At 42.6% G+C, this 22,460-nt stretch overlaps 3 protein-coding genes across 5 annotated transcripts; 1 reads left to right on the top strand and 2 right to left on the bottom strand.

Moving 5' to 3' along the window:
• Nucleotides 1-733: 733 nt before the first annotated feature.
• On the bottom strand, nucleotides 734-9,618 carry LOC134031128 (pleckstrin homology domain-containing family S member 1-like). Of its 2 annotated transcripts, none has more exons than XM_062474641.1 (19): nucleotides 9,447-9,618; nucleotides 8,544-8,593; nucleotides 8,127-8,224; nucleotides 7,768-7,886; nucleotides 7,516-7,650; nucleotides 6,730-6,805; nucleotides 6,475-6,507; nucleotides 6,191-6,250; nucleotides 5,597-5,668; nucleotides 5,429-5,506; nucleotides 5,098-5,133; nucleotides 4,825-4,923; nucleotides 4,420-4,484; nucleotides 4,225-4,287; nucleotides 4,015-4,122; nucleotides 3,301-3,408; nucleotides 3,101-3,196; nucleotides 2,561-2,696; nucleotides 734-2,402 (listed from the first exon to the last, which is right to left on the bottom strand). In XM_062474641.1, exons 2-19 carry the CDS (start codon nucleotides 8,569-8,571, stop codon nucleotides 2,355-2,357), a joined length of 1,458 nt encoding a protein of 485 aa, XP_062330625.1. In that variant the 5' UTR covers nucleotides 8,572-8,593; nucleotides 9,447-9,618; the 3' UTR covers nucleotides 734-2,354. The 2 variants fall into 2 exon arrangements, with proteins under 2 accessions (XP_062330625.1, XP_062330624.1); XM_062474640.1 differs by having other exon boundaries at nucleotides 3,301-3,411; nucleotides 9,447-9,617.
• Nucleotides 9,619-10,834: 1,216 nt separating this feature from the next.
• si:ch211-28p3.4 (zinc-binding protein A33) lies at nucleotides 10,835-13,100 on the top strand. Of its 2 annotated transcripts, none has more exons than XM_062474653.1 (6): nucleotides 10,835-10,981; nucleotides 11,098-11,193; nucleotides 11,410-11,643; nucleotides 11,816-11,835; nucleotides 12,021-12,163; nucleotides 12,416-13,100. In XM_062474653.1, the coding sequence occupies exons 1-6, from the start codon at nucleotides 10,955-10,957 to the stop codon at nucleotides 12,991-12,993; spliced, it is 1,098 nt and encodes a 365-aa protein (XP_062330637.1). In that variant the 5' UTR covers nucleotides 10,835-10,954; the 3' UTR covers nucleotides 12,994-13,100. The 2 variants fall into 2 exon arrangements, with proteins under 2 accessions (XP_062330637.1, XP_062330638.1); XM_062474654.1 differs by having other exon boundaries at nucleotides 10,885-10,945.
• Nucleotides 13,101-13,269: 169 nt separating this feature from the next.
• Nucleotides 13,270-21,814, bottom strand: casp7 (caspase 7, apoptosis-related cysteine peptidase). The gene is made up of 7 exons (XM_062474658.1): nucleotides 21,669-21,814; nucleotides 21,099-21,208; nucleotides 18,220-18,371; nucleotides 17,499-17,627; nucleotides 16,951-17,126; nucleotides 16,598-16,736; nucleotides 13,270-16,298 (listed from the first exon to the last, which is right to left on the bottom strand). The coding sequence occupies exons 2-7, from the start codon at nucleotides 21,206-21,208 to the stop codon at nucleotides 16,072-16,074; spliced, it is 933 nt and encodes a 310-aa protein (XP_062330642.1). The 5' UTR covers nucleotides 21,669-21,814; the 3' UTR covers nucleotides 13,270-16,071.
• Nucleotides 21,815-22,460: the final 646 nt, after the last annotated feature.

Here is a 22,460-nt window from a genome sequence, read left to right as displayed (position 1 = left end):
TTCATGGCACTGTGTTCATGGCACTGTGTTCATGGCACTGTGTTCATGGCACTGTGTTCATGGCACTGTGTTCTGGCACTGTGTTCATGGCACTGTGTTCATGGCACTGTGTTCATGGCACTGTGTTCATGGCACTGTGTTCTGGCACTGTGTTCTGGCACTGTGTTCTGGCACTGTGTTCATGGCACTGTGTTCATGGCACTGTGTTCATGGCACTGTGTTCATGGCACTGTGTTCATGCACTGTGTTCATGCACTGTGTTCATGCACTGTGTTCATGCACTGTCTCCACAACACATCCTGCAAAAGTCACACTGAAGCCTTAAAGCCTCAAATGAAGGCTTTTTTCTTCTTCTTTTTTTTCACTTTTTACACATTCCAGCCCACGTTCCAAGTAAGATATCAGTTCTGTCTTGTACCTTATCAACCTAAGATGGTAATACCATTCACCATTCTAAGCTCTGAACCACCCATGTGTTGCTGTTTCGTCCCATCCTACACAAGGACTGAAACAGTTAAGTCCCTCTTTATCTTGGTGTAAGTCAGCCATCTACTGGTTTGAGTTGTAAAGCTTTTTTTCTCAAGGTGATGCAAACACTTTCCAAATGACTAAGAACTCTACACTAAATTGTTCCAATGTCCTCAGCAAATGCTTCTCGATTTTCTAGATCAGACTGTCTAGTTGGAATCATAAAGTATTTATGTAATTGAGGACAATAAGACAAATGCACAATCCAAAGCTGTATTTATTTAAGCGATTTAATACATGGAATGTAGAAACCTGTAAAAGGACAAATTTACAGGAGCCAGTATGTACAAGGCATGTTTTAGATATAGTGCAAATAGAGAACAGGAGTAAAACGTAGAAATAATGTGTGTAATGACATCTCTGCTCTCTAGGGGGCGCAACTGGACTGTGGAATATAGGTCATTACATTGCATTACATTACACAAGTCAGAGGAAAGTCAGAGGAAAAATCATTTTCAAATCAAATCAAAATGTATTTGTATAGCCCTTTTTACAAGCAATGTCACAGAAGGCTTCACATACGCCCATAGAACTGCCCCTCAACCAACCTAAAGCCTCAAGGAAGACAAGGAAAAACTCACCAGAGGAGAAAAAATGGAAGAAACCTTAGGAGGTTAGTATAAACAGAGGTAGCCACAGGGCTGGGACTGTGATCGGCACAGCATCACAGCCCGGTTCCTGATTTGTTCAATCAAAACTGTACATATACTTCAATAGATCACATATATAGGATCACAAATCTCAAGTGTTTCCCCTGGGGTTCATGTATAAATCGACACATTGCAATCAGCAGTGGGCTGAACCCTGTAGTGATTGACTCCCAAAGAGTATCTATTGACAGTAAACCAGAATTAGCTTCACAATTCAACAGTGTGACATGGCCTTGTCAAATATTTGGCACCAGCTTATTATGATGCCTCTGATCATTAAAAGGGATGTTTGCAAGGTGCGTCACGAAGCAGGTTTATCATCACAAAGAAGTTTCTGGTAAATGTTGTTTTGTCACATACTTTTAACACCCACATATGTTGGGGTTTCACTGCCCAACTAAGCGCCCTCGACTGTTTCAGGAAGAGATTTGACACAACAGATAGGATCCGGATTTCAAAACAGGCAGCACACCCTCTTGACCAACTAGGGATGGTTACACAACATGGAGCCATATGCCTGCCACTGAGCTGAAATTAGGGATGGGCCTATTTTCGGGCATAGGCCAGCCCTGATGATGGGATCTATAATTGGAGAATACTGAGACAAGGCAATGTGCACTTTCAGGATGGAAGGGTAATCTGACAGGTACTGGGTCACCCTTTCCCTAGTCTGGCACCCCTCCCTATTCCAGCAGTCAGCACTGGAATATACAATATAGATCATTAGAATCTCAATAAGAATACAATAAGAATCCATACAGTAATTATATTATAGCAATGTCACAGATGTTATGGACCTACATGTGTGCACTGTAAAGGTCCATATTAACCCTCGTGCTGCCTTCGGGTCACATGACCCAAAGGTTCATAACGAACCATCGTTGTGTTTACCCAATTTTACCCAATACAAAAACAAATAAAAATAATTTTCTTTTAACCTTCGCAATGTGGGGGGTCTGAGACAGCCCAACGGTTAAAAGAAAATGCTTCACTTTGTTTTTGTATGCGGTAAAGTTGTCGCAATACGACGGTGGGTCACAATGACTGATGGGTCAGAACGACCCGAAGATAACACAAGGGTTAAATACCCTGAACTACAGGAACCATGGTCAGGCACTCTAGAAGGCTTTTTTGTTGTTGTTGATTACAGAGGACTCACATATTGGAAATGAAGGTTTAGGGCATAGGTTCAGACCCAGGTAGACGCAAGATGGTCAGTGTCACCTGCAATGAGTGAATGAGAAGAAGTTCATGTCAGGGGCTGTAAATTGTGCACCCAAAACATATTCCCACGTATTAAGTATATGAAATGTAGTGCGCTTTGAGTGTCTGTATGTGTGCGTGCCTGTCCATGGTGTGTGTGTGTGTGTGTGTGTGCTTACTTGTTCTTTGAGGAGTTTTCTGAGGTAAGTCTGGAACTCTTCCACACTGCCAGTGTGTAGGTCATTTATTGCCAGAATTCTGTCACCCTTATGGAATGGACAAGTGGTCTGGGACTGGCCTGTCCAACCGAAGACACTACAACACACACACATACACACACTGTGATTATACACACACTATGTAAACCCAGATCTGTCCTCCTCTCCTCAAAGCCCTTTGGTCCATGTGGTCTGCATTAAACTAGCAGTGTAGGAGTCCCAGCATTACCAGTCTGCTTGAAGCCACCTGCGATCCACACCACAGTAAATCCTTGCTACATGACCACTGGCATTTTGATTAATAAGATGTAAAGATGAGTGGTACCCAGACAATAGACCTTCACAGTTGGCGTCAAGAGTTCATGTTTGGGCAAAGATCACATGTCAACTCCTGTCATGCTGACAAATGACAGTGTGCATGCTTCATTTGCCTACATAAATCCTCATAACAGATGCCGCAAGAAGAAAACAATATGACCACTGTTTCAATAGGCTACATACCATGGTTTGCCTTCCACATCAGATACCATCAGATGCTTTTTCAAATCCTCCCGGTTCACAATGATATCTTTCTCCGCAAGAAGCTCTTCCTCCTTGCTAATGAAGACAAGTTATGTAAAATAAAGATGACGTCTTGGCATCAACATCACCAAACTCTAAATTGATTTGGGTTAACCTGCTTCAGTAATTGTGTAAATCACCTTTGGATTAAGCTGTGCTCCTTCAGGTGTTTTGATTGGGTCATCACCACAGGAGGACCAGTTTCATTCTCAGTGGCACTGCTATCACAGGCTGCCTGGCAGTCCACCCTGCTGAGAAATTAAACCCAGTTAGAAAACCCCACAGCACAACGTTTTCTGTGAAAAATACTTCAGAAGCATCTGATATATGAGAACTAGATCCATGCTCATGATAATTAGTTTCCTCATTCAGAGACTATCCTTCCTTTCTTACCGACACTAATCAACACCAAGCAGACTGAACATTCCCACCGCGCTAAAAATGAACCCAAGGGTCACGCACTGCTCTTTTTTGCAAAGTCCCACTTTTTATTTTACTGTACAAAATACCTCCCACTTTTTTGCAGACATTTTCAACAAACACTGGATGAAAGTAAGGTTTAGTTGATCATGTTGAATTACAATATACTATTTGGATACAATACAAATCCAAATGTTTTATTCACAGTGTATGTATAATCCAACACAATGAACATGTCACTGTGTACCTGGTGTTGGGTTCATACTTTGGGACAGAGCTTAAACAGACTGGCTTGACTGGCTCTGATAGATTCTTTTCATGACTGACTAGTAACTTGTCAACAATACCTGCCAGGACTAACAATGCTGTTACTGTCAGCAGTCTGGTGAAATATTAAAATATGACATGAATCAATAATTAACTTAGGGATGAACCTTTCATCTGGACCTGCTTCGGCCTCAGTTGGCGTCTTGAGCTTGTCGAAAACTTGAGTCACAGACCTAATAAGGCTGTTTGTGGTAAACTCTTCAACTTTAGGGTCCCTGTAAAACGTACAAAATACAGTGCTTACAAAAAACACTGACCCAAACAAAGTTGGGTATGTGAACAGACAAAGAGAGACCAGTTCAATGACAAAAACGTACACTTCAAACGACTGAACAAGGGAATCCTTGTCTCTTTCTTCAGCGTCCTTCATTATTTCAAACCTGTGACACACACGCACACACAAACCAACACAGACACACACACAGTCAACCGTTTTCTTAGGCAAAATAGCCTCGATGGCAACTAAACACGTTCCCAACTGCTAAAAATGACCGTGCGACTGGAGTACTCACACTTTATTCATTTTCATGTAGTAGCTTTTTCCGTCATCCTCATAGGCCTCCTCATCTTCACTCTCCTGCAATTTGAAGACAATAATAACACCATGAGGCATGTGTGTGGCATTGTGTGTAGAACATTGTGTGTGTGCATGCATACAAGTGTGTGTGTGAATATAGTCTTCTTCTGTACTTTGACATAAATACACCAAGAGAAGGATGCATTGGTCCAGACCAGACTAAGACCAAGGTGCCGAACAACCTGCCTTATTTTGATTCTGAGGCTGGAAGACTGACTTCCTGTTTGTGCAGGTGCCAGTGAACTAGAGCCAGAACAATCACACACAGGAAGGAGGTGCTACATAGATGGCCAGGACTGCCTCTGTCCCACTATACAATGTTTATTAGAATTGTGTGTACCTGGATCGTGTGATTGAGAAACTTCTTGGGATAATCGTAGTAATTATTCTCAGGCTCTTTCACTTGCTCAGACAAGGGTCTCCAGGCATGTTCCACTGCCTGTGGTTTAATGAAAAAAAATGAAATTGAGTCAGAAGTGTATTGTGAAAATGAAATTCAAATCAATCCCAGCTCCAGTCATTCCCATGTAACTTTCCAAATGGGTGTTTGGCCATACAGAAATAATATTCAAGCAGAAAAATTGCATTGGAGGAAGAGAGAACACATTGTTACCACAGGCCCAGGACCAGCTGTCACTTCTTCATTTCCCTGCAAAATTAGGAAAATCGAATACATCATACATCTCAAATATGAATTAAATCATGGCTTATGCCATTCAGATTCAGATGCATTGAACTAGAATTGTATTCAAGGTAACACTTGACAAAGCAAGCCATATATCGAAAATAAACTGGAGTACACAGGCAACCTCCTGAGACCCCAAGCTGCAGCTGAAGAACAACAGACATCACCACAGCCTGGATGAGCACATCATCTTTAGATATGACGGCATGAGGCAAGTACAGCTGTGTATGTCTGTGCCTGTGGATGTCTGCACATGTACCAGAGATGCCTTTCTGAGGAAGCTCTTGGGATAGTCATAGAGCGGTATCTCCATAGAGAGAGAGAGACGTTGTGATTCCTGTGAGTCAAGCAGAAAGCAGAACTGGTGTCAGTTTATTGTGACGTGGAATTTATGTGGTCCAAACCAGTTCCCCAGGTCCATCATCACCTTTACACTGTCCGTGGACTTTGCCATTGGTTGATTTGGTTCAGATGCAGACCTATCTTTCACAGGTTGGGTCTGGAAAAAAGGTTTGAAAGAGATGTGTAGTCAGTGTGGTGATCAGGGTCTCGCAATGATAGTAAAATATATCAACATAAGGTCAATTATGACTTAAAACATCAGTGCATGTATTTTGTATTTGGCTAAAAGAATTAAACAGAGGAAAAAGAAGATCATGAGGCGAACTTATAAATATGAATCAATTTACAGCAAAATCTAAATTTGAATTTACATTAAGCTTAACTTTGCTAAAAGTCTTACTTGCAAATGTAGAGCATGAAGAGCACATGTTCAAGCATGTCACATGGCATTAGGTGAGTTTTGTTTAGGAAGATAAGGTTTGTCTCCTTTTGCGTTATAACGATCAGATATCTAGGCACCTAACATCATAACAAACATACTTTATAATGTATTTCTGTACTGTGTTTGTGTATAGACAGAGACACGTCTCTGAATAGTTAAAATCATGTTTCAATCACAACTGTAAAGGTGTCACCGGTACAGTGCGATCAAATGTGGCACTTGGCAACTAAGACTCACCTTGACAAATGTTGCCGTGTTCTTAAGGGTGAAAACCTTTAGAACAGGATCTGATATAGACTATTAGTAACAAATACAAGTAAAATCCACCATTAAATAACATTCAACAAAATGATTGCAATGCATAGAATTTAGTCAAAGACTGTTGTAGATGGATATTATATTTAAGAACTCATTTGTTTTGGTACCAAGGTTTGTTTTTGTGATACCGTCAGGTTACTAACAGATGACAAGAAAAACTGGATTGCCAACATTACACGGTAGATCAAAGAGTTTTTATTTACCTCAATGGAGAAAGAGGAATCATCAGCCAATTCCTTTCAGAGAAAATAAACAGGAAGACTTGAATGAAAATAAAGCTATTTAAAAAGATGATATGATTAAACTATGTACTTGGTCTAAATGCCCTTTTTGTACATTTGTCTCACAAAAAAATGTATGAGTGCATGTCTATCATTTCAGTACCTTTGGCATACAGTTTGTGTGTGTTTACAAAGTTTATCCCAGCCTTTTAGGCAATGTAAGAGAATGTTGATTACCTCCGGATTCAGCATTTGGTGTGGGCGGTATTTCAGAGCCTCATATATGTCCCAGAACCAGCCATCAATGTCGCAACTGAAAACATAAACATGGCAGCCATGTTCAACAAAGTGCAAACACTTCTTCATGCACGGTTTGAGCTTTTACATCAAATAGAACGTTTGTAAAAAATATTGTGGTAGGATCAAATCACTTATAGTGGACCTATGGCCCAACAAATGAATCACTCTCCTTTCAACCCCCATTCATTTGATGTCTAAGTCCAGAGCATCGTCTTCAGTTCGTTTGTATTGTTAGACTGCCAGAAATAGCAGGACCATGAAGGGAGTTGTAGAGCATCGATGAAGTGTTTTACTACCCGTGAAAGTGTCAACAAAGGCCCTTCAACCATTTGAAGGGACAGGATGGGTGTATGGCCCAACCCAGCTGGCGAACACGTCAACCCAAAGAAGCAAGCGCCTCTGACCTACTTTCTACTGGTCCACTTCTACAGTACAGCTACCCAGGCTAGAGGAACTGCTTGTCGTAGGATTAACCAACAGTTTAGTATCAAATAAGGGCACAGCAACAGCTGAGGTGACAGCTACTTTCCTTCACCAACATATAATCTTCATTTGATGTCAGTCAAAACAGAATGTTTTATAGAATGACTGTTTTAAAAATGGCAGCGTCATGAAATTTGGTGAGAGTGACACACAACATTCAGCCATGTCTTACTGGCAGTCAGTGATGTAATTTTCCTGCCTGTTCCTTGTAACTAGAAGGCATACAAAAGTCTGACAGACCTGTCCTCTCCGATAAGGAAGTATTCCCTGTCACGAGCCTTGATGTAGAGTACGCAGTCTGGAGAGCATTTGAAATTCCTGTTGATCCGTGGCCACTGGCTGTGCTTTTGAGGGCTCGAGTACAACAGGGAAATTCTACAGTGAAGTGACAGAGTAAAGGGTTCACAATGACACAGTATTGTAACCGTCACTTGTAGGATTATCACATGTTGAGAGTCAAGTTTGATTAATAATGTTTTAAGCAGAACATACGTAGACAACTCGATTCCCCCTAATGGTTTTTCCCTGTCCTCTGAACTCTTGAAGTATTTGAACAGGTAAGATTCGTCCTTCATCTTGAACAGCACAAAGAAACGCCGCTTCCATGAGTTCTGCCGATGGACCAATGAATTATTTTTTATCTTGGAATTAGAAACTTTATAAAAAGATGGATGTTTGTGATTGTCAAAAGATACAGCACAACATAAAACACAGATCAAAATGTTATTATGCAAATCATACAATAAAAACACAGCTAAGAGCTATAACAAAATATGACTTTACATACTTTTTACAGTTTACCATGACGAGAAACAGTACAGTATCTTTTGCGATGGCCCAGAAAAACTCACCTTTGTTTTGATTGGACTTGGGGGAGGAGACTTCAACAGGTATCCTGTCCTCACTTCCTGTACTCCTTCCACTGGCTTGTAGAACACAGCGTTCGACACTGGTTTCATCAAAACACAGGCAATACGATCTTTAATTCCAGATTCTACTCTTCCCTACAGAATCATCCATGAATGGAAAAGAACAAGAACAAAACGCCCCAACTCAGGCAGCGCAAAGAATCCCACCAAACCTTTCATTTTCAACAGTTCTGTCCATTTGCCCACACTAAGACTGTCTTTTAATGACATATGTGGTTTGTTTCAGGTTGTGAAAACAGAACTGCTTTTCAAAAGACATCCCTGGTTAGGTGGGTGAATCAACATACTGTATAAGCTCCAGGCAAAGGTACTAAACAACAATTGACAGACATACTGTACCTGAAGATTTCTGGATACTCTTAGGCATTGTGACACTTCGGTCTTATCCACTGTCACACACAAAAACAACAAGAACACCTGTTACTCCACCGCTCTTAAAATGATGTCAGTGATGCAATATAAACAGACAACCTTTCCAACACACAAAGGCAATACAAATAGATATATCACTCAATGAACTAATTGGTGTGAGTTTTTACTCCATTCACTGTCATGGGCCTTTAAAAAAACAATACAATGAAACGCCTGGTGAACAAAAAGCTGAAGAGAAGTCAAATCAAATCAAAATGTATTTGTATAGCCCTTTTCACAAGCAATGTCACAGAGGGCTTCACATACGCCCATAGAACTGCATAGAAGTCGTGTCTATTTACCAATAGGAGTTCCACTAAAGATGATGATGGAATCTCCCCTGTCATCTAAAGGTATGTGATCGTTCGAAAGCGGGCCCCACAGAGTACCGTCACACATGTGTGATTCTGAACATTCCAACCGACTATTTTCCGATAGACAAAAACTATATGAAAAACGCTATAGTATTGTTTCAAAATTTACAATTAGGAGGCTAACAAGTAACACTAGCAGGTAGTAGCATTGCTACGAGTATTATGCTAGGTTGCTAGGTAACGGAAGCTAACTAAAACTAGCTTCCGTTTTGGAAAAATAACTCACTCTGGTGGAAGCGTCGGTAATATTTAGAACTCACTCATAATGTGTCTGAGCAGTAGAAATATGTTCACCTCCCGTCTAACTTCACAATTGAGAGTTGTTATGACAACATTAAATCTTATGCTGGACGGAACAAAGTTTACAGTTTGCATAAAGTTTTGCTCTTGTACTTTTCAAAAATAGTTATTTTTTACCTAGTCATAACCATACAATGTAAAAGTTACATCAGCTTACCTGCTTCCACCTGTAGATTCTCCTACCTAGGCGCGCTGAGAAGTCTGTAGAAGGAAGAACACTGTCACTCACAAAGAGGTGCCACCTTTCATAAGTGGAGTTTCTGGTTAGCTATGAAGTCAGCTGTTTGCAGTTCCCGGATTGGACTGCCTGGAAACTTTTCTTTTGGCCGATAAAAACATCTTGAATGCAAACAGAAATGCCTTCACCCTGTTCACTATCACACAACCTGGTTCCAAGGTATTGTTTTTCCTACTGCCTTCAGGCGGGGTATGACTATGGAATGATGACTGATATGAGCGACACCATGCAATTCACTGTCACTACCGTTGCTGGCAAACCCATGAGGAGGTTTTCCTTCTCACCATGGCTGCATCATCATCGCCCGTGCTGTGGACCACCCCGATGTGCATGAAATTCATTACTGAGGATGGTCGTTTATCCCCCATAAGCCAAATGTGACAGTGGTAATACCCTTATAGGCCAAGTGAGTTAGTTTTACATGTGACCTAATTCTCAAACATCTTGTTAACGGTCGTGTCTGTCAGAGCTCTCGTAAGCGCTGCACATGGCCGTACTAGCACCTATCACTGCACGTTCTCAGAACAGGTCAGCATGTTATCAATGCAGTGGGTACTGCGCAGCTTGCCAAGCTGAAGCTCCAAAGATGCCTTGAGTGAAAGGCTGAAAGTGCTTGATATGGTTGGATAAAAGACAGGGCACCTATTGTTTTAGATTTCTGCCACGTCAGAATTCCAGACAGGAGGCATATGAGTACATGTGGCAGCTTCTCACTGTGTGTTCATATCCACACTCCATTTGTGGCATGTGTGCATGCAATTTACAAGGCCCATGGGTTCAAGGCTGGCATTTATAATTAGAACACCCTGGCATCAACCGTTGACAAAGATCCATCCATCTGTCTGACGCATGCAGCATGTGATTACAAAACATGGTCGCGGAACGTTGTTTTCTTTCCTCTCTTGATCAATCCCTGTTTATTTCTTGTTTTCGCGTTACAAACACACTACAATAGTCCCACTCACACCCAGGCAAGCCACGCACACACACACACACGCACACACACAACGACACAAAGATTGTGTAGGGTCAGGGGCAAGCTGCCATAAATAGCGCTCTGCTTGACTGCCGTTCATTTTAGTGGGGCACAAAGCAGCGCTGAGTGACTGACTAGGGCTGCTGCTCCTTCCTCAGCACTGCAGGAGTCACCCTCTTGTCTCTAGAGTTTAGATTTACGTCCTTACTCCCTGAATGGAACAAGGCACATGCTTCCCAGGGCACCATGACATCAAAGTGGGGAGGGACAGATAGCTAAACCTTGCTCTAGCCCCTATGCCCACATTGCCCAATAGCAATGCTCTCCCATTGCAGGGGTATAAAGGCCTGACTGACATGTTTGCTTTGTTGAGTTGGGGAGAGTCTTCACTCACAGAGGGATTGTAGCTGCTGGCATTTGTGGGAAGAGCAAAAGAGAGAAGGTCATACGGATGTTGATCATGAAGGGCCACAATCAAGTACGCGGCTTCCAACACACCTTGGTTTGATGTCGGAAATATGCTGGTATTGCCTTCACCTTTCATCTCTTTCTTCTAATTCATGTCTCCTTTCTTATGCTTTGAAACGCTGTCAGGAAACACTTGTGAGTCATCAACAACACCTTCAAAGGCAAAGAGATGTGCTCGCCTACAGAATGAAAAAACTTGGAGCCAAACAGGTGGACCTTACAGTAAGTCCTCAGCTCCTCCATCTCTGCTCTGCACTAACAGGAATATTCAAGTTACCAACATTCGGTTTATCATAGCCTCTGAGTAGTGGAAAATTTTGACTTCCCTTCCTAGTCAGGAAAGGCAATCTTAACGACTACATACATTTCCTGCATATTTATTCAAATGTCACTTCTTTATCCATTCAGAAAACAATGTCACCTCTTTTTCCCATTCAGAAAAAAAACAATGAGCTGAAGGAGAAGATCAAGAAGAAGTATGAAGACATGAAGAGGGTTTTGGATGAGGACCTGAGGATCACTCTGACCCAGCTGGACATGGAGTTTGAGGCGACCGAGCGCACCATCGAGGCGAAGATGGAGCGCTGCTATCACTTAACCCAGGAACTGGACCAGGACCTATCCCAGCTCACCGCCCAGGTGGAGAAAGACAAACAGCATGTCTACGACAAGGTTAGTCTGAAAGGACAGAATTCCAACTGTTGATCGGAGATGTTAAGTTCGGTGTATGAAACGATGGAAAGATTGAAGGCACTGTAGATTCCTACTGGTCCTGAAAAATGACAAGTGTGATTCTTGCCTGACGACCGATGAGTCATTTGACCTTTATGCTGTTCCCATACAGAATGCAGAAACGGAGAAAAGGTGAGTCCACACAATAGTATCTACAGCTTCTTAATAGTACATGCGTTCATAACAGTGTTCCCTGCTTCACAATCGTGACTACTGCTTTATAATAGCACAGACCGCTTCATGATGGCGCTTCTACTGCCTCATAAACGTATATGTAGCTTTCTGTTTGTGTAAACTGTCCCTTTCCTTTCCATCAGGATTTCGGAGACACTGAAGACGACAGATCCTGACCTGATTCAAGTGGATGAGTTTAAGAATGAGCAGCTCCTGAGTCTGACCATCAACCTGCTGCTCTTCATCCGCTCTCAGGTCCCTGTGACCAAGAAACTCTTCCAGAGCTGTGAGTTTGTAGAGGGTGCGTGGGCTTTAGTAGAAGACGTGTCTGACTTGTCATGTGCCTGTGTCTCAGGTGAAAACAGGCCCGTCATCAATTCTGGTTCAAACCTAGCATGAATGAACATTCATATCATTTCGTTTCGTGTATATATGAGTGAAAAATATTGCTTGGAATCTTGGATAATATTTAATTTGAGGAGCGAGTTAAACCTAACAGCCTAAAAGTGTGTTTAAAACTGATGGATTTTCCCCCCAGATGCCTCAGAAGTTGTCCTTGACTCGGATACTGCCCACCCTAAACTGATCATCTCCCCTGAGGGAGACTTGGCCACGTACACACAAACCTGGCAAGACCTCCCAGAGACCCCCTCCCGTTTTGACACCACCCTGTATGCCATCAGCCGGCAAGGCTTCCGCGAGGGCCGCCACTACTGGGAGGTACAGGTGAGCGGTAAGACTTACTGGGAACTCGGTCTGACGTATCCCAGCATCCCGCGCAAAGGCCGCGAAGAGGACTGCTGGCTGGGCCGTGGGGCCGAGTCCTGGAGCGTGGAATTTTTCAATGGAGACTACACGGCCTGGCACGATAAGGTGTGCCACGAGCTCAACCACGTCGCCGGCCAGCGTTTCACACGGATCGGGGTGTACTGCAGCTTCCCCGGGGGGCTGGTGTGCTTCCTGGGGGCTGACAGCATGACCCCCCTGCACTGTTTCTGTGCTGGCACCTTCACTGACGTCCTCCACCAGGCAGTGTGCCCAGGCCACGACAACCAGGGGACTAACTGGAAGCCTCTGCAGATCCTCGATGCCTCCCGGTCGGCCCCTGTCCTCTGAACCCGGGAGAGATGCTAGTAGTGCATGCCACAAACAACGCTAGGTTACCTGTTCTGAATCGTGCTTTTGTGCTTTTCCATGCTTTAAAATCCAACTGTTGACTGATATCTGTTTATTGCTCCCAAGTTTTGACTTTTCTTTCTTGGGAAACGATCTTAACACGCTCCCTTTCTAGTTTGTAAAGGTTTCTACTAGATCACCATATTGTTACCATGTAATGGCAAGTTTATAGTACTGTTGCCCAAGGTAACAAAAAAGAACCACACAAAGTCATAATAAAATAGGATCGTCATGTTTAATACAATAAAATAATGTTTACATAGGCATTCCTTTGATGAAGTAATTTAACATTGTATTGCCCCAGATTCAAAAAGGGGCCATAGATTATGGCAATATTTCGAAAATTCACAATATTTCTTTTTTTAGGGATTTTGCCTCCCAATACTACTATATACTTTTTTTTTCTTTTTTTGTGCAAATCATTTAAAATATATTCTAGAGGACAATAGCATTTACCACTGGAAAGCATTTAAAATGTTACCTCTAAAAACAGGATTGTTTTCCCTTCAATTCCATTCCAAAACAAGTAGAGCACACACTCCTTTCAGTACAGGTTGGGCACTACATCACTGATCAGAGATTCATGTGTCGAGGGGATTCAAGGGTGCTACTGTGTGATGAAGGTACAGTATGAGTAGTTGGTAACATTTCTAATTGTTGCCAGGATACTGTTCCCCATCTGGCTTCTAGAAATATTGTGTGATAGTGTAGAAAAAGAAAAAAAGAAAAGAAAAAGACTGGAAAAAAGAAATGGCAAATAAATTAAATCTAGCAACAAATGTTTTCCCAGTGTTACTGACTAGTGGTAGCAATACAATTTGGAGAGAATGCAATGTGTGAATGGGGACATGTGGATTGTGAATGGTCAGACTTATCACGACCAGTAATAGCTGCCTCTGTAGATAACAGATTATTTTGGACTTTTTGACAAACATGCAGTGCAACACCGACCTTACAGCTGTGCATGTGTGCTTTCAAGACTCCCAAGGCATCGTCTTGTTAAGGGCAAATAAAATAAAATATTGAATTGAATATTGGATACTCAATGCATAAAGTGCCATTAAGACAAAATATTTTAAATATAGTTTTTTTAATATGGACTTTTATGTTAATTACATAATTGTTACCAAAATGACTATTTATTGTTCGAGTAGAAGGCATCAATTTTGAAATGAAATTTTTGAAATTCATCAAAAACTTAATGATTTATTTTTAAGTGGGATCTTAAATTGGACTATAAAATAAAGGGACACCCACATTTTCTTAATTTTCTTTTTTTACAAACATTTCAGGCATTTTCTCATTTCAAATTAGTGCACACTATGCTTGCATTGAATTTATTAAAAAAAGACAATGCTTGGTGCCTTTTACTGACAATATATCACATTGATATACAGTTAAACAATGTGGTCATTTGTGATTTTAGCCAAGATTAAAATCATCTTTAAAATAATTGTTCCTCAGGTCTGACAAACAAATTATTCACTGCATTGTTTCTGCTCAACATGACTCGGTAAATATAAAAGATTTAAGAAATTGGCAGCGTTGCGCAAGAAACAAGAAAATGAGTTTAAAGCCATTAAAGTCCATTCATGAGATAAATAACTAAACCCTGGCACTGAAAAAATACATGGACAACAAGCCCATTATTTTGATAATATGTATATACAATACATTCACTTCACTGGTCAAAGTTTAAATGACGAGCAATAAAAGTTAGAGAACTGTTTATACTGCCAGCCTTGTAATCTTCAACTTGATGAAAAATGCATGTAGCCTACATACAGAAACCTGGCGAATCGTCCAGTTTTGTCCTCATTTCTTAAAAGATTAAATATTTCCTATGCCCATGATCCACACTCACAACTGTTTTGTTACAAAGCAGTGTCACAACTTGCTGGCTATGGTGTCTGTGAGGCTCAGTAACACAAACAAACTGTGTTAATCCCACTACTTGGTAACCTGAGGTTGATCACGATTCCATTAACATCTACATCTCCCATTAGTATTCCGGCCACTAATGTTAAATCATTTAGATTCGATATGACTTATAATGTGCTGTATGTTGAAGGCTTTGCTTTAGGAGTTATTCTTGAGGACTAATGACAGAACAAAAACAAACACAGATATCCAAAAATGAAAGAATCCGGTTCCCAGCTTTACATTTGTCACCACCTGACTCATTTCAGTAAAGTCAGTCCGTTCAAGCTATCTTTCATAATGTAAAGTGCTTTATATTGACTAGTGTACATCCTTGTCAGTTATCATGCCACTGATTTGTTATTGGCAAGGTTGTTGTCTCTATAACCTCAGTATTCTGACTTTAACAACAGCACTTTCCAAATTCACGAGGACGACTGTTAAGTGCAGAGAGTTCCGGAACGTTCTCAACTGCTTTCAAACAGGTAGTGTATAACAATGCGATTTAATTCCAAAACTATGTAAAACTTAAAGTCGTGAATTTTTAAAGTCATGAATGGTATGGCAACTTTGCTCAACTGTCGATTGTTGTTTTTTAAGGATTGCTCTAAGAACACTGGACAAATCTTGGTTAGAGGAACATACACTATAATCTACGTAAAGCACCCATATCCATATTAGGACAAGCTTGGAACCTGATGCAACCATTATCAGATAAAACCCACATCCCCAACTCTAAAAACAACCTTTACATGAATGGCAGCAAATTTCCGGGTTTGTAAAATAACATGGATATTTCACACTGCCTGTCGACAAGGATCGCACACCAAATGTGACATCATTATTCCAAGGAATAACCTGAAGAAGAGGCATGCATCACCACCAACACACAAAGTGCCACTGTAGAAATGGGTTTTGGAGAGTTTGTTAAGGGCCCAGCCACGCTACACGTGCAAAACGGCGTACATGCCCAAACGGTGCAGCGTTCCGCTGGGCCTGGGTCATCCCTGAATGTTTCGACCGCTCGGTCAGTGCGTAAAGAAGTCAAGTCAAGTTAGTCAGAAGGGGGGGGAGGGGGGGCTTGGTCATCGTAGGCGGTCAGTTGAAGTACAGCTCTTTGGTCAGCATGGAGACCACGCACGGGATCTGCTTCTTCTCGCTAAAGCGCGGGTCTTCAGACCACGACTCAAAGCTGGTGGCCACCATGTAGTTGACCCGCGTCAGGATCTGCATGATCTCCAGCTGCTTGCCGAACTCGTTGAGAACGTTGCAGAGTGCCTGGACGAACCAGGAGCCTCGCCCCGGATTCCTCCATGAGTAATATCCTGGAAGAGCAGCGGTGTCACTCCCTCGGCATGGTCGTACAAACGCACAAACACGTACCGGACACGTAGGCATACACGCACATACACGCACACACACACTCTTAACATCGACAGGACTTCAAGTGAACAATTACCAGCATTCAAGTGCATTACCAGCCATCATGGTTGATGGAGCCAAGCAGGGTAGGTGTGAGGCGGTGGCGGGGCTGGCTGTGGGGTGGCTGTCAGACTAGCGGTGAAGGGTGCAAGCAGCTGGGTAACAAGGTTACCTGGAAATGTTTGGGAGTTCTGGGGTTTACCTGGCACGGTGGAGTAGGCAAAGAGGAAATCCGCCTCAACGGGAATCTTATGCCTGGGATTTGCATCTGTCTCCAGGGTGTCGTTTGGGGGCCCCGAATCTGTCTGGATGCCATCGTCAAACTCTGAGCCCCGACATGCCTGTCGTGGGACATTAAATTAAATCCATTATCGCAAACCGTATTTCCACAACATTCCCCCCCCCCTTTTTTTATGCCGGTAGCATAAAGCGACTCTTTAACTGTAATACCTAAGTACTTCTCTCATTTGAACATTTCACACGCTCCACCCCCTCATCTTATGTGCCGTCAGGATCTTCAACATGGCCCTATGGTTTTAGGGAACATGTGCTCACCTGAATGAAGAAGAGTTTGGGCTTGCCCACTAAGCTCTTGCACATGTCTCCCCTGAAGAGCGACGTCATGGTCTTGATGGGCATGGCTCCGTCCGTGCCGTAGATCATGCCCTCCTCGCCGTGGCTCAGCAGGATGCAGGCGAAGCACGAGCTGTCGGTGTGGTCCTCCTCCGAGGCTGGGGCGGGATTTAAGAGAAGAAGGGAAAAACAAAAGAGAAATATGGACACGTCCAGAACACAATGCTCACACATTCACATTTGGCAACTGTACAAACAACATTTGTACAGGTGTGTGTGTCGTTTCAAATGGAAATGTCACACACGTTCAATCCGGGCACAGAAAACCTATTCAAAGTGAAGTGCTTCACACTAAACCCAAAGAGCACGCTGTTGTAAGGAGCTGGGTCTAACTACAGAGGGTTGTGACCTCGTTAGCCACACTGGACCACTGCTTTCCCCAAGCTCTCCACTCGAGACATTAGCCAACTGCAGGACTTGACCCCGAGAGGGCCCCGCCGGGGGGGGCCCCGCCGGGGCTGGTTCCTCACCCTCTTTGAGCAGACGCTCCATCTTCTCACAGGTCTGGTCGTTGTAGATGCAGACCTCGAAGCCCAGGCTCTTGAAGCACTTGAACAGCTCGCCTGCGTCTCTGTCCGTGCCGTTGCGTACATTCATCCCTGCAGCACAGTATGTCACAGCCTTATTGTATTCACAGCTTTAAATTGTATTTGTAGAAATATGTCAATTTCTATACATTTTTAAGTGGTAATTAAGTAATGGCCAATTATAGGTCTGAATCAAACAATGGAATATCACTTATCAAGTATAACTATGTACATTACACAAGGTAACTTCTGTTATAATTCCTTTATAATACACACATGACACTTTCTGTATTAATCGAGAGGCATCCATGTTTCCTTTAAAGTTAGACTCTGGAGAATCAGTCCTGACAGGATCACAGGACATTTGCCAGAGAGAAAAAAAACTGCTCAATTCTAGTAGGGTGCAAGGATAACCCAGTGATTGAGAATGCAGTGTCTGACAGGGACTAAAAGGAATGGAATATATCCTCTTTCTACAATGTCTTTGGTGGGTGAGTGCCCTGGTCTCCGTGTATGACGGAACATTCTGGAGATAACCTTCATGAAGCTGTAAAAAGCCTCAAAGGTGGTAATTGGTGATAAGCAAGTCGTCAGTTTAGACCATCATATATGTTAAAGAAGTGTGTCCACCCCATAATTCCCATGAAACGAACAAAGCCCATACCCGTCTTTTCGTCAAAGTTCTTGTTGTTGATGATGATGCACTTGCCCATGCGCTGGTGGCTCATCTTATACTGGAATGTTGGTGAAACGATTCTGTAATGGCTTTCAGAAGAGTAGTCCTGCTCCCGCGCCTGGCCATCCTTATTCTTCTTACTGGGGAGGAAGACAGATGGGCAGGTACCACACACATTTCAAACAGACAGCAATGTGTAGGAAATCTACATTAAATCCCAAACGATTGTGGCGTAGGCTAGTTGTCAACTGTAAAGCTGCAGCCTGTTCTGCCTGAATACTCAAATAAGAGTAAAAGTATATTAGATCCACTACTACCAACAAACATGGTTGTTAGACACACTACATTCAGATAACGCAGGACACAGCAGATCTAGAATTTTCCCACATAGGATTTTCCCTTTTCTCTATTAGATACAGATATACGCAGTTGTCTGTATATAGACTACAATCCCAGTTCTTACAATTACAAACGTGTCTACTGACAGAAAGCAACACAACAACAGCAACACTCAACCTCAAATATAAAAATATGAAACAAGGTTATGAACAGGGTTTACAGCTAAATGAGCAGGGGATCAAGACATCTTGAGTCCTCTATCAAATGACGACAGCGGAAGTAGGAAAACCGCGGAAAATTACACCTCAAGAAGTCGTTTCCGGTCAAAACATTTGCATATCCATTACCTCAACACACCCAAGGACAGGCATTTCAAGATATACTGCTAAACTGCATCCAGTGAGCCAATACTCACCCCAGCTTACAGAATTATCACAATATTCAAAAACACCCAGAACCACTTACTCAGAGACCATAGAGCACATACATTTTGAAATAAGGCATTAAAGTCATGGCCAAAGCGGTTGCAGAAATCCACTTGAGGGTTAACAATGAAGCTATAACATGTTTGGCTTGCGCAGGTATTAAGAAATCATAAGCGAATCAAAGGATATCCAGCGACAGAGTCAATCTTTCACATGAGTGACAATTCTCACAGACCTGTCATATTTCCATTCTCAGAGGGATTCATCCAGATAGGTGGACCACAGTGGCCTTTTGGGGCTGACAATGTCAGCACCATTTCCAGAAGAGCCTAGTCATCAGGTTACTACCGTAACAATAGGAACCCATGCTCAGGTATACACGCCCACACACACAAACACGCACACACAAACATCCCACCTGGCCACACTCCACTTCACATGTTATCCAGAACTTTACAGAGCTCTCTCCCATGGTGCCACTGTATAGTGAGTCTGAGAATGGGCAAAGAGCCCCAACTGTGGGACCCGCGGGGAGGGGGAGGAAGGGGCGGGTGGGTGGAGGGGATGGGGGAGGGAATGGAGGTGATGGGGGAGGGAGGAAGTGAGGGGGAGGGAGGAGGGGATGGAGGTGATGGGGGAGGGAGGAAGTGAGGGGGAGGGAGGAGGGGATGGAGGTGATGGGGGAGGGAGGTGATGGGGGAGGGAGGAGGGGATGGGGGAGGGAGGAGAGGAGGCCTTACCTGGGTTCCTCATTAAGCGCCACGCCACTCTGCATTTGAAATGAGTTGCTCCTATCGTCTCGCTTTGTTCTTTTCTTATTTTCAATTCGTTTATCAAACTCCCAGACTCTCCAGCTGACGTTTCCGTTTTTTTTTGGGGGGGGGGGGGTTGAGGGATATATACTTTTAATTTTTACCTTGCGCTAGGATCCTGACAAGCTCTCTGCACAGTATGGAGACTGGACTGGCCCGTAATGTGGACAGGGGCGGCGCACTGTCAGCCCCCTTAGTCAGCAGCCACGCCACCCCACCAGAGCTTTCCAAAGGCCTATTCATACCTGGCCCCTGCACCCCACTGCTGAGGTCAGACAGGGCACCGTGCGTGAAGCTCTGCTGACTAGCCCAGAATCACCCTCTCGCACGCGCACGCATGTGCGGTTATGACACATAGCCTGTGGGGTCATCGGTGTGCTGTAATGAGCGGCTGAGGGATTGTTAGCGGTGTCGTACATAGTACATGGGTAACAGAGACAGGTTGTGTAGGCCGACATTTTGGTTCCAACTCACTGATGTTCTACATGTTGGCGAGGGACAAATTACGTACAGTACTCCAAAATGCTGTTGCGTATTGGCTAACTATTTACAGTGTGGGTGAAAAGTTCAACTTTCTCATGTACAGATAACAATACATGTTATAATAATAATAGGAATAATAGTTATACCGCTTATGGGAGAATAACTATGAGACTGATTGGCATCTCACAAAGCATCCTTTTCCCTTTCTCATGTTTTTGTCATGCTATGAATAGGCCTAAATAATGGGAATATGTTCAGGTGGATGGCATTCACAACACATGGGTCTTGATCCTCCCCCCATGGTCAGTTCAGCATTCTATATTGCTTCACCTGTGGGGCTGTTTTCCCTTTGCACTGTTTGTAAGAATTGTTTTATGGCTCTAGGAAACACCTAGGTACCTGGGTTCAAGCCCCACTGGAATCTTTTCATTCTAGAAACGCATGCACACTGTGATGCAATTCACTTGGAATATTTTCCAAAATTAGTACTTGTATCTATTGCCTACAGGCCATACATTACCATGATAGTGGTGCCCCCTTGTGATCAAAGACAATAACATACCTGCCAAAACCCCTTCCTTATGTGACAAAAAATGTACCTGTATAATTCAATCAAATCTAACCTGGACTAAGACAATAAAACCACTAGCCCTAGATCCCTAAACTTCCAATTGTTTCAAAATGTGTCAATGGACATTGGTTTGCTACTTCGCATCGTTCTGTATTTCACAAACTTGTCTGTGGACGGTTTGGCGGAATAAATGTAGTATGTTACGTTTGGCTGTTTGATTGAGGCTGTTATGCTCACCGTCCAAAGAGAAGGAATCTTCCACTTCGGTCAGGTCTGGCGTCAGTGGTGTCTTCCTCATACATCTCATCATCAGTCTCGAACTTTGGAACCTCAGATTCTCCAGCCATCTGTACCGAAAACACAAGTGGGCTTGGTTATAAGTAGTTGAACGTTTAACATTTTGAACATAAAGCATGGTAGGAGGACTGTGTACAAATGACATTCAAACATAGAACATGGTGGAGTTATGGCACTCTGAAGATGTTTCACAACGGCCTGTTTAATTTTCGACATAGGCCTACACATTTTGTTGTTAGCTACTAAGCTAGTTAGACTAGTAGGCTAGATGGATTGTACTTGACCCGACACATCACCTCAGTGCTAGTACCATCACCACCAAATGTGTGCTTGTGATTTCTAATAGTTTCTAAATCAACCAATAAAATGTGAAATTGCGTTGTTCAGTAAGAAAAGACGCCATTAAATACATTTAGCCTGCTACTAAATCGCTTTTGGTACTAGTCAATGTACAGAATTACTGTACAGTCTAGAAGCCGAATTTCTCATCCAAATACGGCAATAACTTACACTTATAAGCTAACCCGGTTATCTTGGTGAAGTAGGGTCAGCTAAAGATAATGTCTCGTTTGAAAAAAATTATATATATAACTGTTTTTGAAAAGTTGCTGGTTCCTTGAAACCAATGGCTCTACTTGAAACAGATACTTGAAGCTTTCCCAGGTTAAAAGTGAAAGAGTTCTTTCGGCCTTGACACGCCCATAAATTAAAGGAAGAGTCACTGTTTTCATGTGACACAGTACGGCACGGCTGCACCACCATTCTCCTCAATCGTTATCAGGCTAATTATTATAACATTATAATATTATCATTATAATAATTATTATTAATGAATATAATGATGATTAATTATTAACCTTAATCATTAACATATGGACACTGTCTGTCACTGCTTCTGACACATTGTTCTACTTTAATTTCATGTATCTGTAAATGAATAGTGTGTATTCATATTTATAAGAGTAGCAAATAGTATGACAATAACTGATTGTTACATACAGCACTTGCAATGGTGTGTGAGTTCAGCTCTATTTTTAAACGCTGAAGGCCACATTGACTAAGGAACCCAAAGTAAAACACCCATTTCAGGATCCATTACACAAATAAACATTATCCCCCCCACAATAATTCATCCCCCCAATCTCTCTCTCTCTCTCTCTCTCTCTCTCTCTCTCTCTCTCTCTCTCTCTCTCTCTCTCTCTCTCTCTCTCTCTCTCTCTTTCTCTCTCACTCTCTTCATCCAGTCTCTCTTCAGCTAAGAGACAGCTGGACAGCATGTCACCTGACATGACGAGGGCATGG

Source organism: Osmerus eperlanus, chromosome 12, assembly GCF_963692335.1.
Source record: "Osmerus eperlanus chromosome 12, fOsmEpe2.1, whole genome shotgun sequence".
Classification (NCBI taxonomy): Eukaryota; Metazoa; Chordata; class Actinopteri; order Osmeriformes; family Osmeridae; genus Osmerus; species Osmerus eperlanus.
The sequence above is the reverse complement of the archived record's forward strand: the minus strand, read 5'-3'. Positions and strand labels throughout refer to the sequence as shown.

Bases quoted from the DNA above. Each gene is read 5' to 3' on its own strand.
- LOC134031128 (XM_062474640.1), bottom strand. From the start codon at position 8,571: ATGCCTAAGAGTATCCAGAAATCTTCAG. The intron at 3,412-4,014 runs GTTCATCCCTAA...TTAATTTCTCAG, and splicing joins GAAGCAGGTCCAGATGAAAG to CAGGGTGGACTGCCAGGCAG. The intron at 2,697-3,100 runs GTATGTAGCCTA...TGTGTGTTGTAG, and splicing joins GATGTGGAAGGCAAACCATG to TGTCTTCGGTTGGACAGGCC.
- si:ch211-28p3.4 (XM_062474653.1), top strand. From the start codon at position 10,955: ATGTTGATCATGAAGGGCCACAATCAA. The intron at 10,982-11,097 runs GTACGCGGCTTC...AAACGCTGTCAG, and splicing joins TCATGAAGGGCCACAATCAA to GAAACACTTGTGAGTCATCA. The intron at 11,194-11,409 runs GTAAGTCCTCAG...TTTCCCATTCAG, and splicing joins CCAAACAGGTGGACCTTACA to AAAAAAAACAATGAGCTGAA.
- casp7 (XM_062474658.1), bottom strand. From the start codon at position 21,208: ATGGCTGGAGAATCTGAGGTTCCAAAGTTCGAGACTGATGATGAGATG. The intron at 17,628-18,219 runs GTATGGGCTTTG...ACTGTGCTGCAG, and splicing joins GAACTTTGACGAAAAGACGG to GGATGAATGTACGCAACGGC. The intron at 16,299-16,597 runs GTAAACCCCAGA...CTGCTCTTCCAG, and splicing joins TGCCTACTCCACCGTGCCAG to GATATTACTCATGGAGGAAT.